Source organism: Stegodyphus dumicola, chromosome 11 (assembly GCF_044657685.1).
Source record: "Stegodyphus dumicola isolate Sdum_Otavi_A_Nest chromosome 11, ASM4465768v1".
Taxonomy (NCBI): domain Eukaryota; kingdom Metazoa; phylum Arthropoda; class Arachnida; order Araneae; family Eresidae; genus Stegodyphus; species Stegodyphus dumicola.
In genome coordinates this window covers 159351863-159371435 of record NC_140778.1, presented here as the reverse complement: position 1 = coordinate 159371435, position 19573 = coordinate 159351863, and the positions used below count along the sequence as shown (strand labels likewise).

At 31.5% G+C, this 19573-nt stretch overlaps 1 protein-coding gene across 5 annotated transcripts in view; it reads right to left on the bottom strand.

Annotated features, from left to right (window-relative positions):
* The window catches only part of Atg18a (Autophagy-related 18a), a 91365-nt gene that overhangs the window by 51648 nt on the left and 20144 nt on the right, over positions 1–19573 (bottom strand). For all 5 annotated transcript variants that reach the window (XM_085826172.1, XM_085826173.1, XM_085826174.1 and 2 more), the window contains exons 5-8: positions 13742–13834; positions 7588–7658; positions 7394–7501; positions 2123–2290 (exon numbers count right to left, since the gene is read on the bottom strand). In XM_085826172.1, coding sequence (XP_085682298.1) covers positions 2123–2290; positions 7394–7501; positions 7588–7658; positions 13742–13834 — 440 coding nt within the window. The remainder of the gene's footprint in view (positions 1–2122; positions 2291–7393; positions 7502–7587; positions 7659–13741; positions 13835–19573) is intronic.

The window sequence follows — 19573 nt, the reverse complement described above, 5'->3', positions numbered from 1 at the left end:
CATTAGTGTTATTTAATAGCCTCCCTTTATAAGCCTAAAGCAGAAATTTTTAAAAACATTCCAATGAAGATAGTTTGCTGTGTTTTGTAATGGCCAGAATGTTGTAAATAATCCAGTACTTTATGGTAAAATATTTCTTAAATTAAGTGCAGAATTTTATGAAAGCAAATTTAATGCTACAGTTGAAGAAAATTCAATAATTTATTTTAAAAAGTATATATTAAATAACAAATTCAATAAAATATTCACACTTTTATGAACAAAATTAGAGACATATTCAAGAGTAAATAAACTGTCTCAACTCATTTTCCATGCCTATTACTGATTTAATTCAAGCTTTTTATGCTAGATTTAAATAACAGGTACAAAACAAAACTTGCCAATTTTGACAATTAATAGTTACACATCATTAGTGTTTTAATTTCTAAATGGTTATTAAGTTATTATTAAGTTTATATCATCATGTGAAAATGACAATTTTTTTAATGAATTATTTTGTTAATTGGATTTTTTAACAAATTAAACAAAATGTCCAAGTTACAAACCAGAATTTTTTATTATGCACAGTCCTTGGGAAAAGTCATCAACATAGCTCTGCCCAACTTAGAGAATCAAAACTGTTTTTATAAAAGTCTCCACATTTTTTTAATGAAACTTGTAACTGAATATAGTCAAAAGTCGTTAATCCAGACTCGTCGGGACTCCGGCGATTCCGGATTATAGATAATCAGTTTAAATCTGGTAAGATGGCATGCAGAAATTATAAAATTAAAAATATGAAACCATGATTTATGAAATAAAGAACAATTATGATCTAAAGGGTATCAAAATTTACAAAAAAAAAAAAAAAAAAAAAAAAAAAAGCTTAATATTTATTTGTTTACTTTATTAAACATTTCTTTCAATGTAAGTTGTTTAAGTTGCTTCGTTTTTTATGTGATAATACATTCTCTTTAATTCTATAAACAGATATAATTTCTTATTCAGTTACAAAGTTCCGCTGTTCAAGTACTATAATTACTGTGTCGAGAATACCGACTAATTTGTCAATCGAAATTTTTTCGTTTTCAATAACCTATGTCACTTTCTTCGCTATCGGAAGTGAATTATAATGATGAGGAATTTGATTTAAATCATATCAGAGTACATTCGAGATGAAATACTACATTTAGTAAGGAATTATAAGCCAAATAAAATAAAAACATCTGCCCTGAAGATAAGGATAGTGCTGACAGATCAACTTCCAATTCATTGCGCACTGCTGCGTTAAAGATAAACAAAGTTTAGATAAACAAATGTTAAAGTTTAGATAAACAAAGGATATGCCTTTATCCATTTTTTGCAGCAATTCCACTTTTTGCTTAATGGACTTTGAAACATATTTTCGCTTTGTAGATCCTTTACATATTGGTAAATATATATCAGAAATTCTATTTGACATAATCAAAAGTTCAAGCTTACTTTTATAAAATTGCTCTAACAGTCTGCAAAAAATAATAAGCCGAATCCAATTCGAAGATTAAGGAACAACGCAATCTTCAACATTAACTGAATTAGATAATTTTAGCTTAGCTTATACCGGCCGTTATACTATTAAACGCACATTCGTAAACGTATTTTCATCACGCACACACGCTTATTCGCAGCCATAAAGGTCTTACGCGCATGCTTCAATGCGACGCATGCGCAGAAAGTTTGTAGCTTTGAGGTCCGGATCATGGGTGTCCGAATTAATGACTTTTGACTGTATATATGTCTAAGGTCAACATTTAAAGACATTAAGCTGGCTGTCAATTTTTTTAACATCATGATTACATATACACAGTAAAAGTTAAATTATTTTAAATAAGAAATGACATGAAAAGAATGATTTTATATCCAAAAGACAAAAATTCTATTTTCAAAATATTTAATCACTTTAAAAGTATAGTCGCAACAAAAACCTTCATCAATCAGTAATTAAATTACACATTAAAAAAAGCTTCAAACTTTGCAATAAAGTTTTGAATAAATTGAGGAAATGATAATTTGATGCAATCAGATAAAAAGCATATCCGAAACTGATAAACATATCCCAGCTCAACTTCGGAAAAATTGGAATACAATATAGAAAGCTGCTTACCTGGCTAAAGCACAGATGTTTCGCAGTCCTGAAAAAGGCAGGTGGACTGTGGCAAACGATCTTCCTTGACAAAACATGTCAGCTACTTGCGTAGGTAAGTAACTTGCAGACTGAATGATTGCTTTTCCAAAATAACCAATCCAACTCTGTGGTTCTTCTGATGGCTTACTATAAATCAAATAATTAATGCAATGCAGAAAAATAGTTCTAGTTCTGTAACTTTGTTCAATGAAAGTAAGTATTGTAAGTAATTTTATCCCTATTCTTATAAAATATTTAAAAAGTTGCTGAAAGAATTACACAAAAGAAGAATAAAAGGGAAAAAAAAGTTTAAAAAGACAAAAAGAGGTGAACACTTCATTTTTTTAAATTATTCTTTTCTCTTAAAGTTTAATCTACTGCTCTTTTTCCAACTTTTTAAACTAAAGTATTAAATTCTATGCGTTCCAAAAAGATTATAAAAATTTTATTCCTAATATTAATACTACTACTAAATCTATCGCAGATTTTAGTGCTTTGTTTAATTCAAGGTTTAGCTTGACCTTACAGCACTTTATAATTTTTTTTAGCACACACACATATAATTTTGTTTAAACAATATACTTTCTAAATAATTTTATATTTTACTTTTTATACCGCTGTTTTCTACTCGATACTATTAAATTTTTTAAAAATGTAGAAATTAATGCAAGAACTGTTAAATATGAAAACAAATTTTAGTTAAATTTTAATGTCATTGAACACAACAGACTTGGTTTCACGGCTTAGCAACACCAGATACTAATTTTATTTTAGGAAGAGCACAATATTTACATGATACCTTTTCCTTTTTGTCTTTTTAGTTGTTAACAGGAAGCTCTTCTTTGAGGTGTTATGCTATATCTGAGGTTTTTAACACTGCATTTTTTTAAATATAGTAACATGAAAATATCTCTTTTGTATAAATTAAGTAACAAATTCATCACAAGTCTATTTATTTTATAAAATTAAGCAATTCACATATCACAAATCTCAAGCTTTAGCTGAGAATAGGATTACTCTTTTTTATTTTATTTTTTTCCTATCGAGATGGCTTTTCGAAGAGCAAACAGAAATTATAGCTTTAAAAAAAAATAAATAAGTAAAAATAAAAATAAAAATAATATGAATGAATAGAGGTAGGGGATTTATGAATATGAATTAAAATTAATATGAAATTTTACATTTTCAATGAAGTTTCATACAAACACTTATTTTTAACATTTGTGTCACAAACCTGGAATACTATCAACGTCTAAAAAATGTAATTTATATATTTTAAAAATATTTAATTACATACTGTCAGGTAAAATTAAAGGGAAAACTTATGCAAAGATGTTTCACGTTAATTCTATTCAGAAGTTCAATGAAAGATAAGGGCTTGAAAGCTCAAGGTCAGTGCTATTACATAGTCCAATGGAAGTCACCTTCACACTGAATCCACTCTTTCAACATGAGTAGAAAGGAATTCAAGAGAAGGCTTAAAGTTCTGATTTCAAAAATTACATAATTAGTTAAATAACATTTTCACATCTGGAAGGTAGAACGTGTTGATGAGGAGGATTTCATATACTGATTGTAAGAAATGATATGCAGTTGGGATAATCTGCCAACAGATGGTGTTGTAAGAACTGCCAATAGACAGCACAAAATACAGAAGTGTCAGACAGTTACAGGAGAGCACAAAAAAAAAAAAAAAAAAAAAAAAAAAAAAAAAAAAAAAATGTAATGGTGATGTATTGTGTTTTGTGTTTGAATTATAATTCCCCTGTAAACAGCTGGATGTACATATGCATATATTTAGTTCCTTAATAAACAAGTATTGAATATTTATGATAGTAACAGCATACAGAATTTAGAAGTACAAAATCATATTGTTAGTTATTATCATGGATGAGAATACTAAAGAAGTTTTAGACAAAGCGAAATGCAAAATGCTAAGATTAACAACACGGTAATTAACAGAATATCCAAATTACTGCAAAACGTTACTGCAGATATAAAATCATTAGAAAAATATAAGATGGATCTATAAGAAAAAGCAGAACAAGTACTTAAGTTAGATCTAGAAATTGAGGATTTATACCTGAAGTGTTGGATTTTGAAATATAAGTCAAGAATAAGCAGGAATATACAGAACACATTATTTGTGAAAAACAAAAGTTACGAATTATCTTCAGACTTTGCATAAGTATAAGGCAGATTTGTCGCTGAAGAGTAATTCTTCACCTATTTTGAATAATGAACCAGGGAAACCCAAAACAAATTTGCCAAAACTTTACAGAGAGCCTTCTCATGGTGATTTTGAGAGGTTTCACGAATTTTGGGCACAGTATTGATTAGCATTCACCTTAATTAGCATTCAAGGGTTATTGGTATCAGAAAATCTTAAAGAAAGGTAAGGGAAAAAAAGAAATTATTGTAATTTCCCATATGAACCATTTGTTAAATTTAAATGCAGTAAAATCAGCCTCCTATTTGAAACAGTTATGGGAGTTACAAAATACAACAGAAATTCATATACGGGGTTCGCAAACTCATTGTGTTGCACTGAATTCATATGGAAACTTGTTCCTGTTATGTACCAAACTTATTTCAGATTCTATTGTGTTAGAGATTTACAGACAGTATGAAAAAGATGATTCTTGGAACATAACAGAAATATTTAAATTTCTCAGGAGGGAAACAGAAACATGAGAATGAACATTTTTGTTTCAAAAAACAGGGGATAATAAAGATTCAGTTAAAAGCAAATAACATAGTCATTTAACAAATTTTCAGAAACGGGGAAAAGATTCAATAACTACTGCAACTGCACTGAACATATTTCAGAAAATTTGAATATTTTGCAATAACTTTAAGCCAGTTCTGAAAGTTATGATAACATGGTGAGAAAGTCAAAAGTTTAAAATGAAAAGGCAGATATTTTATAATGTCTGCAAAAAAATAATATGGTTCAGTCAGTAAATAAAAAAGCAGTGCTTGACATACAAGCATAAACATTCTAACTTGATTTCTAATGCTAAATGCCTCCAGCATCAGACTGAGAGCGGCGTATAATTGATGGGATAATCAAAGTAGTCTTCCAGTGAATCACAGTGAATTTTCTGATATTTCAGCATATTTGAAGAAAGCAATGATTTTTTATAGAGAACCAACTGAATGTTTGATAAATACAGGAAGCAATATTAGTCTCATAAAGTCTTTAGTAGCTTCAAACTTGCAATTGGCAATACAATTAGAAAGAAAACAATTATTTGGAATTGGAAATGTAAATCATGTATCTACTGTGACCTTGAGAAAAGCTGAGGTTTTACTGAAAATTAACAAAATCATAACAATTTGTTTGCACAAATATGTTTATTGTAAATGGCCCTACACAACAATAAGACCCTCTTATCAGGAGAGATATTTTAAATGATAAAATGTTACTTCTTTCGAAGATGCTGATTTGCGAGTGTATTCTAAACATTCACTGGGGGGTTTGCTTTTATCACTAGTTCATACCTGCCAACCTCTAAAGATAAAAATTCAGAAGATTTCTCCCCTAAATTCAGAAGATTTCTCCCAAATTCAGAAGAACACGAAGAATTAATATCATGCTTTGATATTAAAAAAATAACAATTTATACAAATAGAAAAAAAAAATTGTACTTACATTAGTAAATCTCAATTAAGTAGTAACTAAAAAATTTATTAGGAAACATAAAACAAGAACTTAATGTTACACAAAAAAATTATTGCAATGAATTTAGAATGCATTTTTTGGCTTTAGCCAAAAATTCTTTGGAAAATTTCCTGTCATAACAATGAGTTTCCTCATAACATTTAGCAATTAAAATGCTTTCTAGAGCTTTTGGTGAAATTGAAGAACGAAACATAGTTTTGACCGGCGTAATCAGCAGCGCTTAGCGGCACGTTGTGTTCGATGAGGAATGCAGTAAACAAATACTCTGCCAAAATGACATCGGCATCCGAATTCGTAGCCGAATTTGAAAAAAAAAAAAAATCATCTACTTTCTTTGACATTGTCGAAGCCGAAGCATTAACTTCATGCTTTTTAGACTTAACATGCTTCACAATGTCGCTTCTTCCACCGTGACTTATTATGAAGTCACACACGCACACGTTGCAAAATGCAGTTATTTCCTTTGAAGTATTCTTTAATTGTTGGAAATTCGGCTTTGTAGGCAGGCCGAAAATATTGAGAATACGGTTTTTTTGAACTCATTTGAAATGAGTAACATTTCGTAACAACGACGTATTAAGAAAATTCGTAGCACGTGAAAAAAAAACCCAGAATGCTACAATCCACGCTCGCTGAGTAATTCCCTTCCTGCTGAAGCGAGCGCGAAAAAAATAATCTGGCGCCCACAAAGAAAAGAGTGGGAGAAACAAGTTCAGCGCATTGGATTGGCTGGTTAAGCGGTGAGTTGGGAGAAACCGCAGTTTACTGGATTCGAAGTAGTCAGTAGTTGGCGGTAAAACACGATGCAATTGACGAAAATCGCTGAATTGGCGAAAAATTCTAAAATTTCGACAAAAATCATTAAAAACACTTGAAAAAGGAAAAAAAATCGTAAAAAATGGATTACGATCGTAGGATCATAAAGACAAACGCATTTTCGGAAAAATTACGAAAAATTCGTAAAAGTTGGCAGGTATGCTAGTTTAATTAATCAAATAAATTAAAGTTGCATAAGTTTTTATAATTGAACCATTAATTTCTCCTGTCAGCATGTATTCAAATGAAAAACTGATTGTTCATTATTCAAAGGGTGCATTATTCTCATTCACTACAAAATTCGGACCTATATTCAAATACGTGCTCATAATTAATGCATATCATAACCTACAATAAAATATATCATCATAATCTACAATAAAATATATCATACATAGTAACAAGTATTTTTATGTTTAAAACTTCATGTCTTTTAATTTACAGTTTCTTCTAATCACAATCCATATTTATAAGAATTTTTTAACTTATATCTGAAATAGAAATAATCTTAATCTGACAAGAATTTATCAGAAGATTTTTTTTTTTAAAAAAATTATTTTGACCATATCAATGCACCCGGAAACACAAAATTTACATCCACTGAAAAATATTTTTTTTTAAATCATGACATGAAATTGTACACTATAACTGTTTAATATTTTGCTTTTTGTCTTTTAACAAAAACTTACTGAAAATTCAATATACAATTAAAGAGAATGTGTAACAAATGCAGAAATTTCTTCACTCACATATCTTTTAAGTCATCCAGTTTAAAAATATGTACAGTTTCTGTGTTACTTGACGCACTCAGGAAAGAGGAATCTTCACTAAATGACAATGAGTAGATCCTTACACATCTGAAACATTATTTGTATTAAACAAGGAATTACAGCAAAATATAAGAGATTAAAAAAAAAAAAAAAAAAGCAATACAAAAATATACCTTTTAACTCCCCTTCGAAATTCATACAACTTTGTGCCATCTAAAACATTGAACACTCGTATAACAGTCCCCTAAAAAAAAAAAAAAAAAAAAGAAAAAGAAAAAGAAAATATTATACTGATGCAATGAATTTGAAATACCAGCAATGCTAATCCAAGCTAATAAAAGAAGCTTGCCAAGAAAGTCTATTATAATTCAACATACGATACGATATGTACATTACATCTTTTAGATCATCTAGAATAATTTTCATGTTAAAATCCTGGAGCTAGTACATGTTTGCAGAAAGTAAAAGCACTTATGCAGTTCAACTAAAAAGTTGATGAAGAGAGATTTAAGCTTTCTACTATATCTGCAAAACAAACAAAGAGTTGAAAAAGTACCCCAAAATATTGAGTCTAATAATAAATTTAATTTATTAAATTAAAATAATGATGCTAATATTGTAAGTGCTAGTAATACTACACCTAGCCAAGCAGGAGCCGACGATCAGCCAAGAAAAGGCTATCCCCCAATAATGGTGAATCTGGGAAAACTTAAGCATGAGGAATTATTAAAAGATTTAGCACTAAGACTGAAGCCAAATTCTCATTAAAGTGAATGGGGAATTGTTGAAAATATTACCACAGACTTCTGATGACCACCAAATACTGAGTGCTCTGTTTCAGGGAAAAAAAAAAAAAAAAAGATCACAATGTCATAAATGTAAATTACGTCAGACCACTAAAATTAGTTTTTAGAGGTTTATCCTCCACTACTAAGACGAATGACATACCCAGCGCATTAGCCAATAAAGGTTTTGCCATAAGTAAAGTGACTCAAATAACTAGACGCAGAACGAAAGCCGCTATGCCTTTATTTCTCGTACAAATAACGAAAAATGATATCTCTGATCAAATATTTTATGTGTCTGATCTATTACTGTTTGCCATGAAGGTAGAAAAGTACATATCCAAGAATCAGGTGCCACAGTGCTATAATTGCCAAAAGTGGCACCCTTCTTCGGAGAACTGCTTCTTTAAACCAAGGTGTGTAAAATGTTCTTTAGACCACAAGACGATGGATTGTCTCATCAAAGGAAGAATAGAAGAACCCAATGCTGTAACTGCCTAAAAAATCACGTCGCGTCATATCGTGGGTGCGAAAAGTTCCCTAAAAATAGAACTAGCCAGCAGATTAAAGACAGTACTGTAAAAAGCAGAATCTCCTTCACAGATATGGTGAAAAATCAGGCTTAACACTCTAGTAATAAACTCCCTAGTTCGGCTACTGCTGCACAAAATCAGTCAGTACAGGCAAATATGCAATTTAATGTATCTGATATTAGCAATGCAGTCAAAAATCTGAAAGTTTCATATGTAAATAATCCTAAGCAAAGCACGAGTGCAAATAACGCCTCTAGCTCTCCACAGGAGAAAAATCACTATTCTGAATTTATAAGTTTTATTAAGAATATCACTGATTTCAACAATATTTTTGGAATCAACAAAATTAGAATAATGAATAATGTCTTCAAAGATTACATGGCCAAAATGAAAGAATTAACTGATCCTTGTGATATAATGTTTCTATTTTTTGAAATAATTAATGAAATCAATAATTTAACTATGTAAGCAAAGCATGCCCTTCTCAATCGCAGCATGAAAATTGTTAAAGTAAATTGTAATTATTCACCTTCAGTTAAAATCTGTATTTTGCCAATATTATTGTGAATTATAAATATCTCCCCATTTATTGTTTTTATCCTCACTTATTATACGTTTAGGCAACTCATTGTTCCATCCCATGTTTTTTTTTACTTAAATTACACTTTAATTAACTTTACATTTACTCATGCTTATTGCAATTCTTTCCCGCCCACCCACCAATGCCTGATTTGCAAGTAGATGCACTTCCTTTACAGGATTTCCATTGGACATGTTCACCAGTAGCTCCACCCCTTGCACTGAGGCATCGACTTTGGAGGAGTAACTAACTCATACATATATGAAGACTCATTCGTAGCATTTTTCATGAGATTTCATCTCATCTATGGACATTTTTCCACATTATGGTAGGAAAGTAATGCATTTTTCCAACGTGCTCTACACAGGATGGCGCTGTCAACAAGTGTTTCAAACACCTGAGTCTTCAACTAGAATTAATGCATAGTAACATTTGCCACATTAATTTTGATTTAATATTAAACAATAATTATAAAAAAAAATCAAATATACAGTTTTATGTTATCTTCACATGTAATGATCTATATCTAGTCAAGCACTGTTACCTCCAGTGAAGCTAAGTGATTATTGGAATATGGCACAGAACATGAGAACTATCTGCCTTAGGCTGAGGGATGCTTTCACAGAGCACTTCCTATGGGAAACTGGCTCATAGTTATGTTATATGTAGGGAAAAGCAGCCCGTACACCTGGAATCAAACTCAGGTCAGATTCCCAGCATTCAGCAGTAAACCACTTGATCATTGGCACTCAAATGCCCCCCCTAAAATGAAACCAATCCAATCAACAGCATTACAGTACAAAGTCCCAAATTCAGATACTTAATACTCAGAATGATTGATCTAAAATCCGGATGTCTGAATCACCAGCAACCTTTTTTTCCCCCCCTCTCATTTTTATTCTGCACTGACAACAATCTGGTAAATCATTATATTGATTATTTTTTTCTTTCGTCACCACATGACTATCAACACAGTGCAACTGCAGAAATGATTCTCGCAGTGATGTGTACATAACTTTTTTTAAAAAATATTCGTAACTGAATACCAAAGGAAAGAGCATGACAACCTTTTATGTTGACATAGAGGTTTGTAATGATTACTGACTTCACCTAACTTCGCTGCAAAGTACTGAATGTTTTGACAAGAAGAAATTTAACAAAAATGTCTTTCCATATGCAAGAAATAAATTTTGTAAATGATACTCAGAGGCCAAAAGATACATTTAGCACTATTTGAATTAAGAATTACACATTTGTTACTCAGATATACCCTAGACTGGTGCCTGGGCTGGTGTGGTACTCTGGGCGGCAGAATTTAGCGGAGGCAAAATTTTTAGAACTTTGAAAGCATTGAGCAACAAAATTAAGGGATAGCAAAATCTGTAGCATTTAGCAAAAGCATTGAGATGCAAAATTTTTAGAATTTAGAAAGGCATTTGGCAGCAGGATTTCAGATGGGCAGAGACTGCACCAGATTGAAAATGCCTAGTGCTGGCCCTGTAGCCAGTATATGTGGGAATTAATTTATTCGGGACTCAGATAAGCCTTAAGCATGCATTGGAAATAGGCATAAGTATAATAAATAACTAATATAATTCAAGTTTCATTCCATCAGCATGAGATAGAAGCAAGATAAAATTTAGTGGAATGACATGTCTTTAGTTGTCAATCTCAAGATATATCACCAATAGTGTATAGCAGAAGCTACCTAAGATTTATGATGACAGCTGCAAATTTGAAAGTATTCAGATATCACAAATAAAATGTTAAATGTTCCAATTAATGGAATTTTTAAAGAAATACAGAGAACTGGTAATAAATGCAATTGATGTAATGCTGCTACCAATAATGAAGAAAGGCACAGAGAGGTTTTTGAGGGAAAAAAATTTCGATTGCCCAATTAGTGGGAATGTTCACCGCAGCAGTTACAGGACTTGAACAATGGAATTTCATAATTGAACAAGAAATTATGCCTATCTATAGAATTAAAAAGAAAGTATTAGAATTAAACAACTAACATTGCAAATTAAACAACTTACATTGAAAGAAACAACAATGCAACCAAATAAATATATTAAGCATTTTTGTTTTTTCTTTCTTGTAAATTCTGATTTCCTTAAAGTCATAAATTCTTCGTAATTTCAAAATCACTATTTTATAATTTCTACATGCCACCTTGTAGAGTCATTAGGTTAACTGGAAGCAGAAAAGATGAAAAATATACAACCGCCTTCGGCGGGAATCGAACCACTGACCTCTGGAATACCGGCCCAGCTTGCTACCGTTACACCACGAAGGCACGCTAGGGAAGTGGGAGAAATACCTTATATACTCCCCTTTCCAAAGGGCGACTAGGGTTTTAGGGGACCTAGTCGCCAAATCCTGGGTGCGGAGAATCATCATCCACAACCCTTTTAGTTCGGGTGCCACTTGTAGTCATTAGGTTAATTGGAAGCAGAAAAGATGAAAAATATGCAACCGCCTTCACCGGGAATCGAGCCACGGACCTCTGGAATACCGGACCAGCGTGCTACCGTTACACCACGAAGGCACGCTAGGGCAGTGGGAGAAATACCTTATAGCCTTACTAGATTTAAACTGATGATCTAATATCCAGAAAAATACTAACTCCAGAACTGCCAAAGTCCTGAAGAGTCTGGATCTCAGACTCTGTAGTGTAGTACTTGCTATACATGATTTCTATATTTTTGCAAGTTATAATATAATAAATGTGCCTATTCTAACATAAAAAACTAATGATTAATTATAATAACTTATTTTTGATAGTTTAATATCATTTTTACATAAGCCACTTAATTCAGTACTTGTGTGCAATCGCAACCCCTTTAGTAAAAGTTGCTAAATTTTTTAAATGTGCCAAACTCTGACAACTATGCTCATAACAATCTTTTTAGTTAAGCAATGTTGCCATTTTGCATGCATGTTTTACGTTGCATTCAAAAATTGCAACAGCTTTTATAAACCAATCATGATACTTTTGGCTGCAATTTTAAAATATGAGTTTGTGAAATTTACCAGCACTGGAAGAAACTGCTGTAAAATTTCTGCAGGATTACAGAATCTTGATGCGAACTGATTACAGATTCTTGAAGCAGCGACTCTCAACCGGTGGTACACAAGGTAAAAATAGTTGGTATGAAGAAACAAAGTATTTTTAACTATTAAATTCAAAAATCTCATGAAGAAAAAGAACAGTTGATAGAAATTTCCTGTACTCAAACTCTAACTGAAAATTCCAAAAATAATACGCTTGTTAACTTTTGGCTGTAATGGAAAAAAAAAAAAAAAAAAATTAAAGGCATTTCAAATAAAGCTATGAAATTTTTATTTTTATTTTTTTTTTTTGCAAAACCTATTTGTGTGAATAAGGATTTTTTTCCACGTTATATTTGAAAAACAAATACAGAACAAAATTAAAAGTGGATCCTAATTTATGGTTAAAACTAAGTAAAATAAGACCAGACAAAGAAATTGGTCACTCTTACACAGGCCTAAATTTCACACTAAATTTTAGAATTAAAGTATTATATGATAAAAGTTATAGTAGTAATTTTGATCATTAAAATGGTAACCGATTTTTATTCTAATACTTTTTCTGTGTGCATATCTAATGCAAATACACAACAGGTTGTGCAAATGGCAAAATATTTTTTTTTCAACTATTCTATTTAAAAAGTGAAAAATAATCATTGTAAAATGTAGTGGTGGTTTTCAATTTTTGTTTAGATGATACACGTTAGTCAAAAGGTTGAGAACTGCTGCTCTAGAGGAAACAACGAAAAAATGCATTTGGTAGTTAGCTGATGTTGCCGGGGTTAGCATGATAGCGAGTCTCTGCAATTCTCCAATTATTTTATTCATTATTTTTTTTTTTTTTTAAGGAAAAACAGATTGCTGTGTATTTGGAGAGAAGAACAGTGCAAAAAATTGTAAAGAGTTTTGGAGTACAGCATGTTTTATTTTTTGGTACCACATAAGCTTTAATTAATATTTAAAATTTTTATTTTAAATCGCTAAAATATGCCTTCATTTATTCTGTTGATAACATTTGCCAACTTGGGATAAATATTGATAGTCTGGGAATCTTTTTAAAAAAAAAAATGTGAAGACCAACCACTTGCAAAGTAACTTGGTAAGTAAATTGCATCAAAGTAGTTGCATTAATATATAGCAATAAGTTGTTTATAATCAATTTTAATTTCAAGAAGAAGTTTATCACATTATTTTTGGAAATGCATTATATTAACTTTTAACATGCTTTCCATGAAAATTTACATGCATATTCCTTCACAAAGCTATAATCTGTGATCAAAATGATCCGACAGATCGAGAATCCAGAAAACATTTATCTTTGGAGGAGACAATAAATACTGCTGTTAAAGAATCATGATAATTAAGACAAACATACCTTCTCAGATGCAGTAGCTAGCTTTGTTCCAGTAGGGTCAAAGGCCATTGCTGCTAAAGGATTATCATGGGCTGGAATCATGGACTTAGCTTGCTAAAATGAAAGACATGTTTAATGCTAGCAAGTCAACCGAAAGAATATTTATTTGAATAAGAAAAGATTATGTCTATACATATATAAATAACACAAAAAATCAAGAAAAGTTCAAAAGTTATGTAACTGAAATATTAATAATTAATAATTTTACACATTTCATAAACTTTAATTTTATCACAAAATTGCATGATTTGACGATTTTAGAGAAACATCAACAAATCATGCATTTTAATTTCACTGTCCTTAGTTATATGAAATATAAAATATGAAAACTGACTGAAAAATTTTAACACTAATTTTTTATTTAAAACCAAATTATTCTATGAGCCCAGTACTTTTTCTTTTCCAAAGTAATGTATTTTGCATTTCATAGTGATTTCTCTTTAAGCATTAGATCAATGATGCTTTTCCTTTTCTCCACTAAAAGCAAAATTTCTTTACCTGCAATTATCTTCTGCACGTTCAGAATACCCAGAAATTGCATAACACCGAGTACAATTCAATGGAAAGTATCTCAATGCTGTTAACACCACCACAACAATGTATCTTGTTTCCATGAAGCAAAAACTACCATTTCTTAAGCAAATCCTTTTTTTCTTTTTCTTTTCTTTTCTTTTCTTTTTTTTTTTTTTTAATTTTTCATGGCTTCAAACAAATATATTTTCAGGAAGTCTAAGCTAAGTAGTCGATATTCATTGTTTACCTATGTTAACTTGTCAGCCATGTCGAATGGCTTATCAGAATGCCTATTGTCTTTGAAATCCCTCTGCTGAAACACAGCTAAATGTTTCACCATTATGCACACAATATAACACCTTTAGTACTTCATTCCAACTCTTCCCATTTCAACACAAAAGTCAACAACACCTCTGTCATATTTTCATAGAAATGTTCTCATCTGCCACAACAAAATGAATAACATGTTTTACTTTCTGGACCAATCCAGACAAGAAATTGGTTAATGACTTTGACTGCATTAATGAAGGGCCTGGGTTTGAATCTTGGAGAAAGTATGGATGTAATTTGTCCATCTCTTTATAGGAGGTAATGATAGCCCACTATTAGGTGCCTCCATAATAAAGTGACCACCACTTTAGACCTTAGCAGTGGCCAACACCTATTAATGGCTAGAGCCAGCCATTGGAGGGGGTAAAAAATTCTGCACCAAATATTGAGGCATAGCTGTCCCAATGTACGTTCAGATATTCTGATACATGACATTCACAAAATGTAAAGCATAGTTGCTGTATTTAACATCAAGAGAGAATAATACATCCAGTCTTAAAACTTCTCGGTCCTTATGGACTGGTGAAGAGCAAAAAATCCTGTTATTCTGACTTGAACTCTCAACATATGAAACTATAAAAAAGGTTTATTATTTAGAAATGCCTGGCTTTTGGCACTAAAACCAATAGCTCTCTTCCTTCACAGTTCTTCTGAGTTAAAGAATTAACACTATTAAATGCAGAGCATGCGTAAATGCTCTTCGCCCATGGATTGCTCAAAGTCACAAAGAAACTGGAGAATTCCTGAATCTATATAAAAGAGATAAGAATTAAGGTAATTACAATAGTGCGATCGTGGTTGATGTTATCATTTGGAAATGTTATTGAATTATGGATATCCTGTTCATTCATATGCTAAAATATGGAAAATATAATAACACTTATAGTGATCAACAAGTCGATCAATATGGCCAAAGTATTACAGACTGAACATATGGGAGAACTAACTTTTCCAATGTGCAGCATTTGCTGCATATTTCTTCTTGTCAGAAAAGACAACAGAGAATTCTTTAAAGCATGCCAACTTTTTAGTAAATAATGAAACAGATGACGGGGGGAAAAAAGCATAACTTATATCAATTGTGTAGAATTTAACCCATTAACCGCCAAAACTACAAGGAATGTTTCTTTTCTCATGAAAATAATAACAAATATTTAATTAAGCATTTATAACATAAATTTACATTGAAAATAAAAAAAATGCTCTTACCTGTGGAAAACGCGAGTGTTGCGTTCACGCAACGTCAGCAGAATAAGACTACGGATGTTTAGTGAGTAGGATTGTACTTGCGTGATGTTTCTTTCGAGTGGAGCGCAGGATTACTTTTTAGCTGTATAACGTTTTATAAATCTACAAATCACTTTACTTACAATTAATTTAATATTAAAATATACATTGTATTTCGTTTACAAATACAGATTATTTCATTCGAAAGATTCAAGCATGAAAAGCTTGATTACGATCATGATGTAAAGCTACATTGCATACATTGCATCTATAAACAGTCTGGCTATGGTACTCTTTACAACAAACTCTTTTGTTATCAACGGACTTTACGATAAAATGTCTACCATCTCCATGCAATGGTTTTGAATGCTGAATTTACAAGGTCTTCCTGTTGCTGATCTATTTTTGGCTAATTCTACGCTCTCAATAGGAGTTTGCAAAAGAAATAATGTATTCTTGCATCTGAAATCTAAAAGAGAATTTATATTTCCAGTAGTAAAAAGTGTTGATATTGAGTAAGTTTAGATACGGTCTCACCTCATATAATTTATCAGTATTCTCAATTTGACCATTGTCAAATGCAAATTCTGTTTCATATTCCTGTACTGCAAACGTGATATCAATTCTCGTACAACAGGAACAGAAATGTTCTTATCAAAAGACCAATAAATTTTTTCTTGAGGTAAAGAATGGTATCCTGTAAGCAATAATATTCAATTAAATCTTCTCATATAGTCTTCAGATGCAATAATTTCTGGTTTTTTTTTTTTTTTTTTCCTGAGCGTATACATTTGTCTGTTCAACGAGAAGAGAGTAAATGTTTAAACAAAAACGAAAATCGAAAATTTGTGCACTAGTTTTACCTTGTATTTGGTCTTTTATAATTTCTCTTCTATCTCTTTCTTTATGTTCTTCCTGAGACATAAATAACAGTTCCTTTTTTATCCACTTCAAGATTTCAATCTTCTGCTTTTTAAACTTTTTAGTATGACTATAACTGCTTTTAGAAGGCTTACTTCTTACGTGAATTTCAATTTCCCCAGCAGTATCATTTAGTAAAATATCATTATCATTATTTAAAACATTGCCATTCCTTTCTTCTTCCTCACTAGTTTCTGCAATTTCTGGGGGAACAACAACAATATCAGTTTCATTCTGGTCATTATTAACATTATCATCATCTGTTTCTTCATCAAAAAACCTTTAAAGGGCTTCTTCTAATGTAAGATACCTCGTTCTAGGCATTTTTAAACAACCATAACATGAACCAGAACATCGAAAGGAATGAGTGAAAAAGGAGATTGACTACCCGTTTCCTGGACTAAATATAGATCACTCATAAAGACGGCGATTCTGATTCTTTCGTTAAATATTTTCAGCAAAAATACCCGGTCGAAAATTTTGCTTAAAGTATGAGTTTATTATTATAAACAAAATGATTGTTGAAGGAAAATATTTTTTTTTACAGAAATAATCTTCATAATATTCCCTACACAAAATTATCTGCTGTTATAAAATATCTTAGGTAGTTATATTTATATAAGCATTTATTTTGATTGTTGCATCAACGCAACACCAGAGGCTAATGGGTTAAGATGTGAGTGGATATTGAAGAAAAATTTCAAGTTGCAGCATTAATGATAGAAAAAAATAACTACTAGTCAATTTTTAAAACAAAGCCAAACAAATCATGGGATAAACATCATAAAGAAGATGGAGCAATCAGTGAATTTCCCACAAATGTTGAGAGGAGGGATGTCCTCTGAGAATTAAGAGTAGGGGATATAGTATTAGTTCAATCATTTCCAGAAATATTACGAGTATAAACTGTTCATAAATTCACTTTTTCTTAACAACTGCAGACAATCCACTGTTAATCTATTAAAAATATTATGGATCTAAATTAAATTATATAAAAATATTTAGAAATTTAGAGTTATACTAAATTAGTCACATTAAGCTGTTAATCTATTAAAAATATTATGGATCTAAATTAAATTATATAAAAATATTTAGAAATTTAGAGTAATACTAAATTAGTCACATTAAGCTGATATGTTGAAAGATATTTTTTATCATCCGAATGCTGCCAACACCACAACTATAATGTATCTTGTTTCCCTGAAGCAACTGTTTCTTAAGCAAATCTTTTTTTTTTTTTTTAATCATTTATTTTGTTAATATTATCAAAATAGTGTTGGCCAAACATGGCCATGAGCAGTGCCTGTTGCGTCCAGTCAAATGACAAGATGATACTCCAGCTGTAACATGAGGAGAATCTGGAATGTTTAATCACTTACCAAGGAGATATTACTAGCCTTTCCATTATTTAGCCATAAAATATGAAATTTATAATTTGTTAAACTTCAGAAAATTACAAAGTGCACATAAAATATCTAACTTATCGGATCTTTCAACAATTTTTCAAGTTTTTCAAGAAACTTTTCAGAAAATTTCACTTCTATAAATTTGAGAAATCTCATTCAGAACATTAAACAGCAAATTAAAATGCTATTGAGAATTACACTGCTTTCAAAAATTAAGGAAAAAACACAAAAATAGCAACAACACATACAAAAATAATACAAAATTTGTATATGTTGTCAAATAAGAATTGCTGAGTAAAATTGCAGTATACAACTGCAGTATACAAACTGCAGTATTCCAATCTATATAAAATTTGAATATGTTGTTAAATGAGAATTGCTGAGTAAAACTGCAGTATACAAATCAGGGCCACTGCAATCACAATGTGTCATCTGCGAGGAGCATAAAATTGCATGTTTCAGAGCAAGCCCGCAAATTTCGCCGTGATTACTGAGATAAGAAATCTGAGATAGCCAATCTGTAACAATGCCTCCAGCCATCATTTGCCCAAAGAAGTGTGATGGAGAAAAGTCAGACAGAAGTGGCTAAATATAAGTCCTTCTGCAGTTCGTAGACTTTGGCAACAATTTCTAACCACAGATTTGGCATCCAGAAGTTTCAACCACGCATGGCCAACCACTACGATGATGCTGATGATCAATATTTTTTTTTTTTTACGCGCATGAAGGAATAAAACATCAGATCCTTCCCTACTGCAGCCACTGGAAGAATGATGTCAACATCAACAATGCACAGATCTGCATGTTGCTCACATCGCGTCATATAAGGGAACGTTTGAGGTGGGCACATCAACTGGACAGCTGATCAACGGAGGGCTGTTCTTATTATGGACGAGTCTAGATTTTACCTCCAAAGTAATAATAGGCATTATTTGATTTGAAGAGAACTATTAACAGCCATCACATATCTGTGAAAGAGATGCATACAGAGAAGGCAATGTCTGTATTTGGAGTGGTATCTCTTTGGGTAGACACACAGGCCTCCATGTCTTTCCACGTGGTACCATGAATGCTCAGACCTACAGAGATGACATCCTTCATGCTTATGTGCACCCTTATGCCAGGGCAATAGGTGATAATTTCCTGTTACAGGATGACAACAACAGACCACACTCTTCAGCAGCAAACAATTCAGCAAATCCAGCTCAATCACTGGACCTGAATCCTATCAAGCGTGTTTGGAATGCTTTAGGAAAATGCATAGCTGCTCTCAATCCTCCTCTCGGGAGCCTTGCCATGCAAGCAACTGTTTTGCAAGAGCACTGGCTCTCAATTCCTACAGAACTTATAGACTGAATAATTGACAGCATTGCACATTGCTGTATGTGTTTTATTG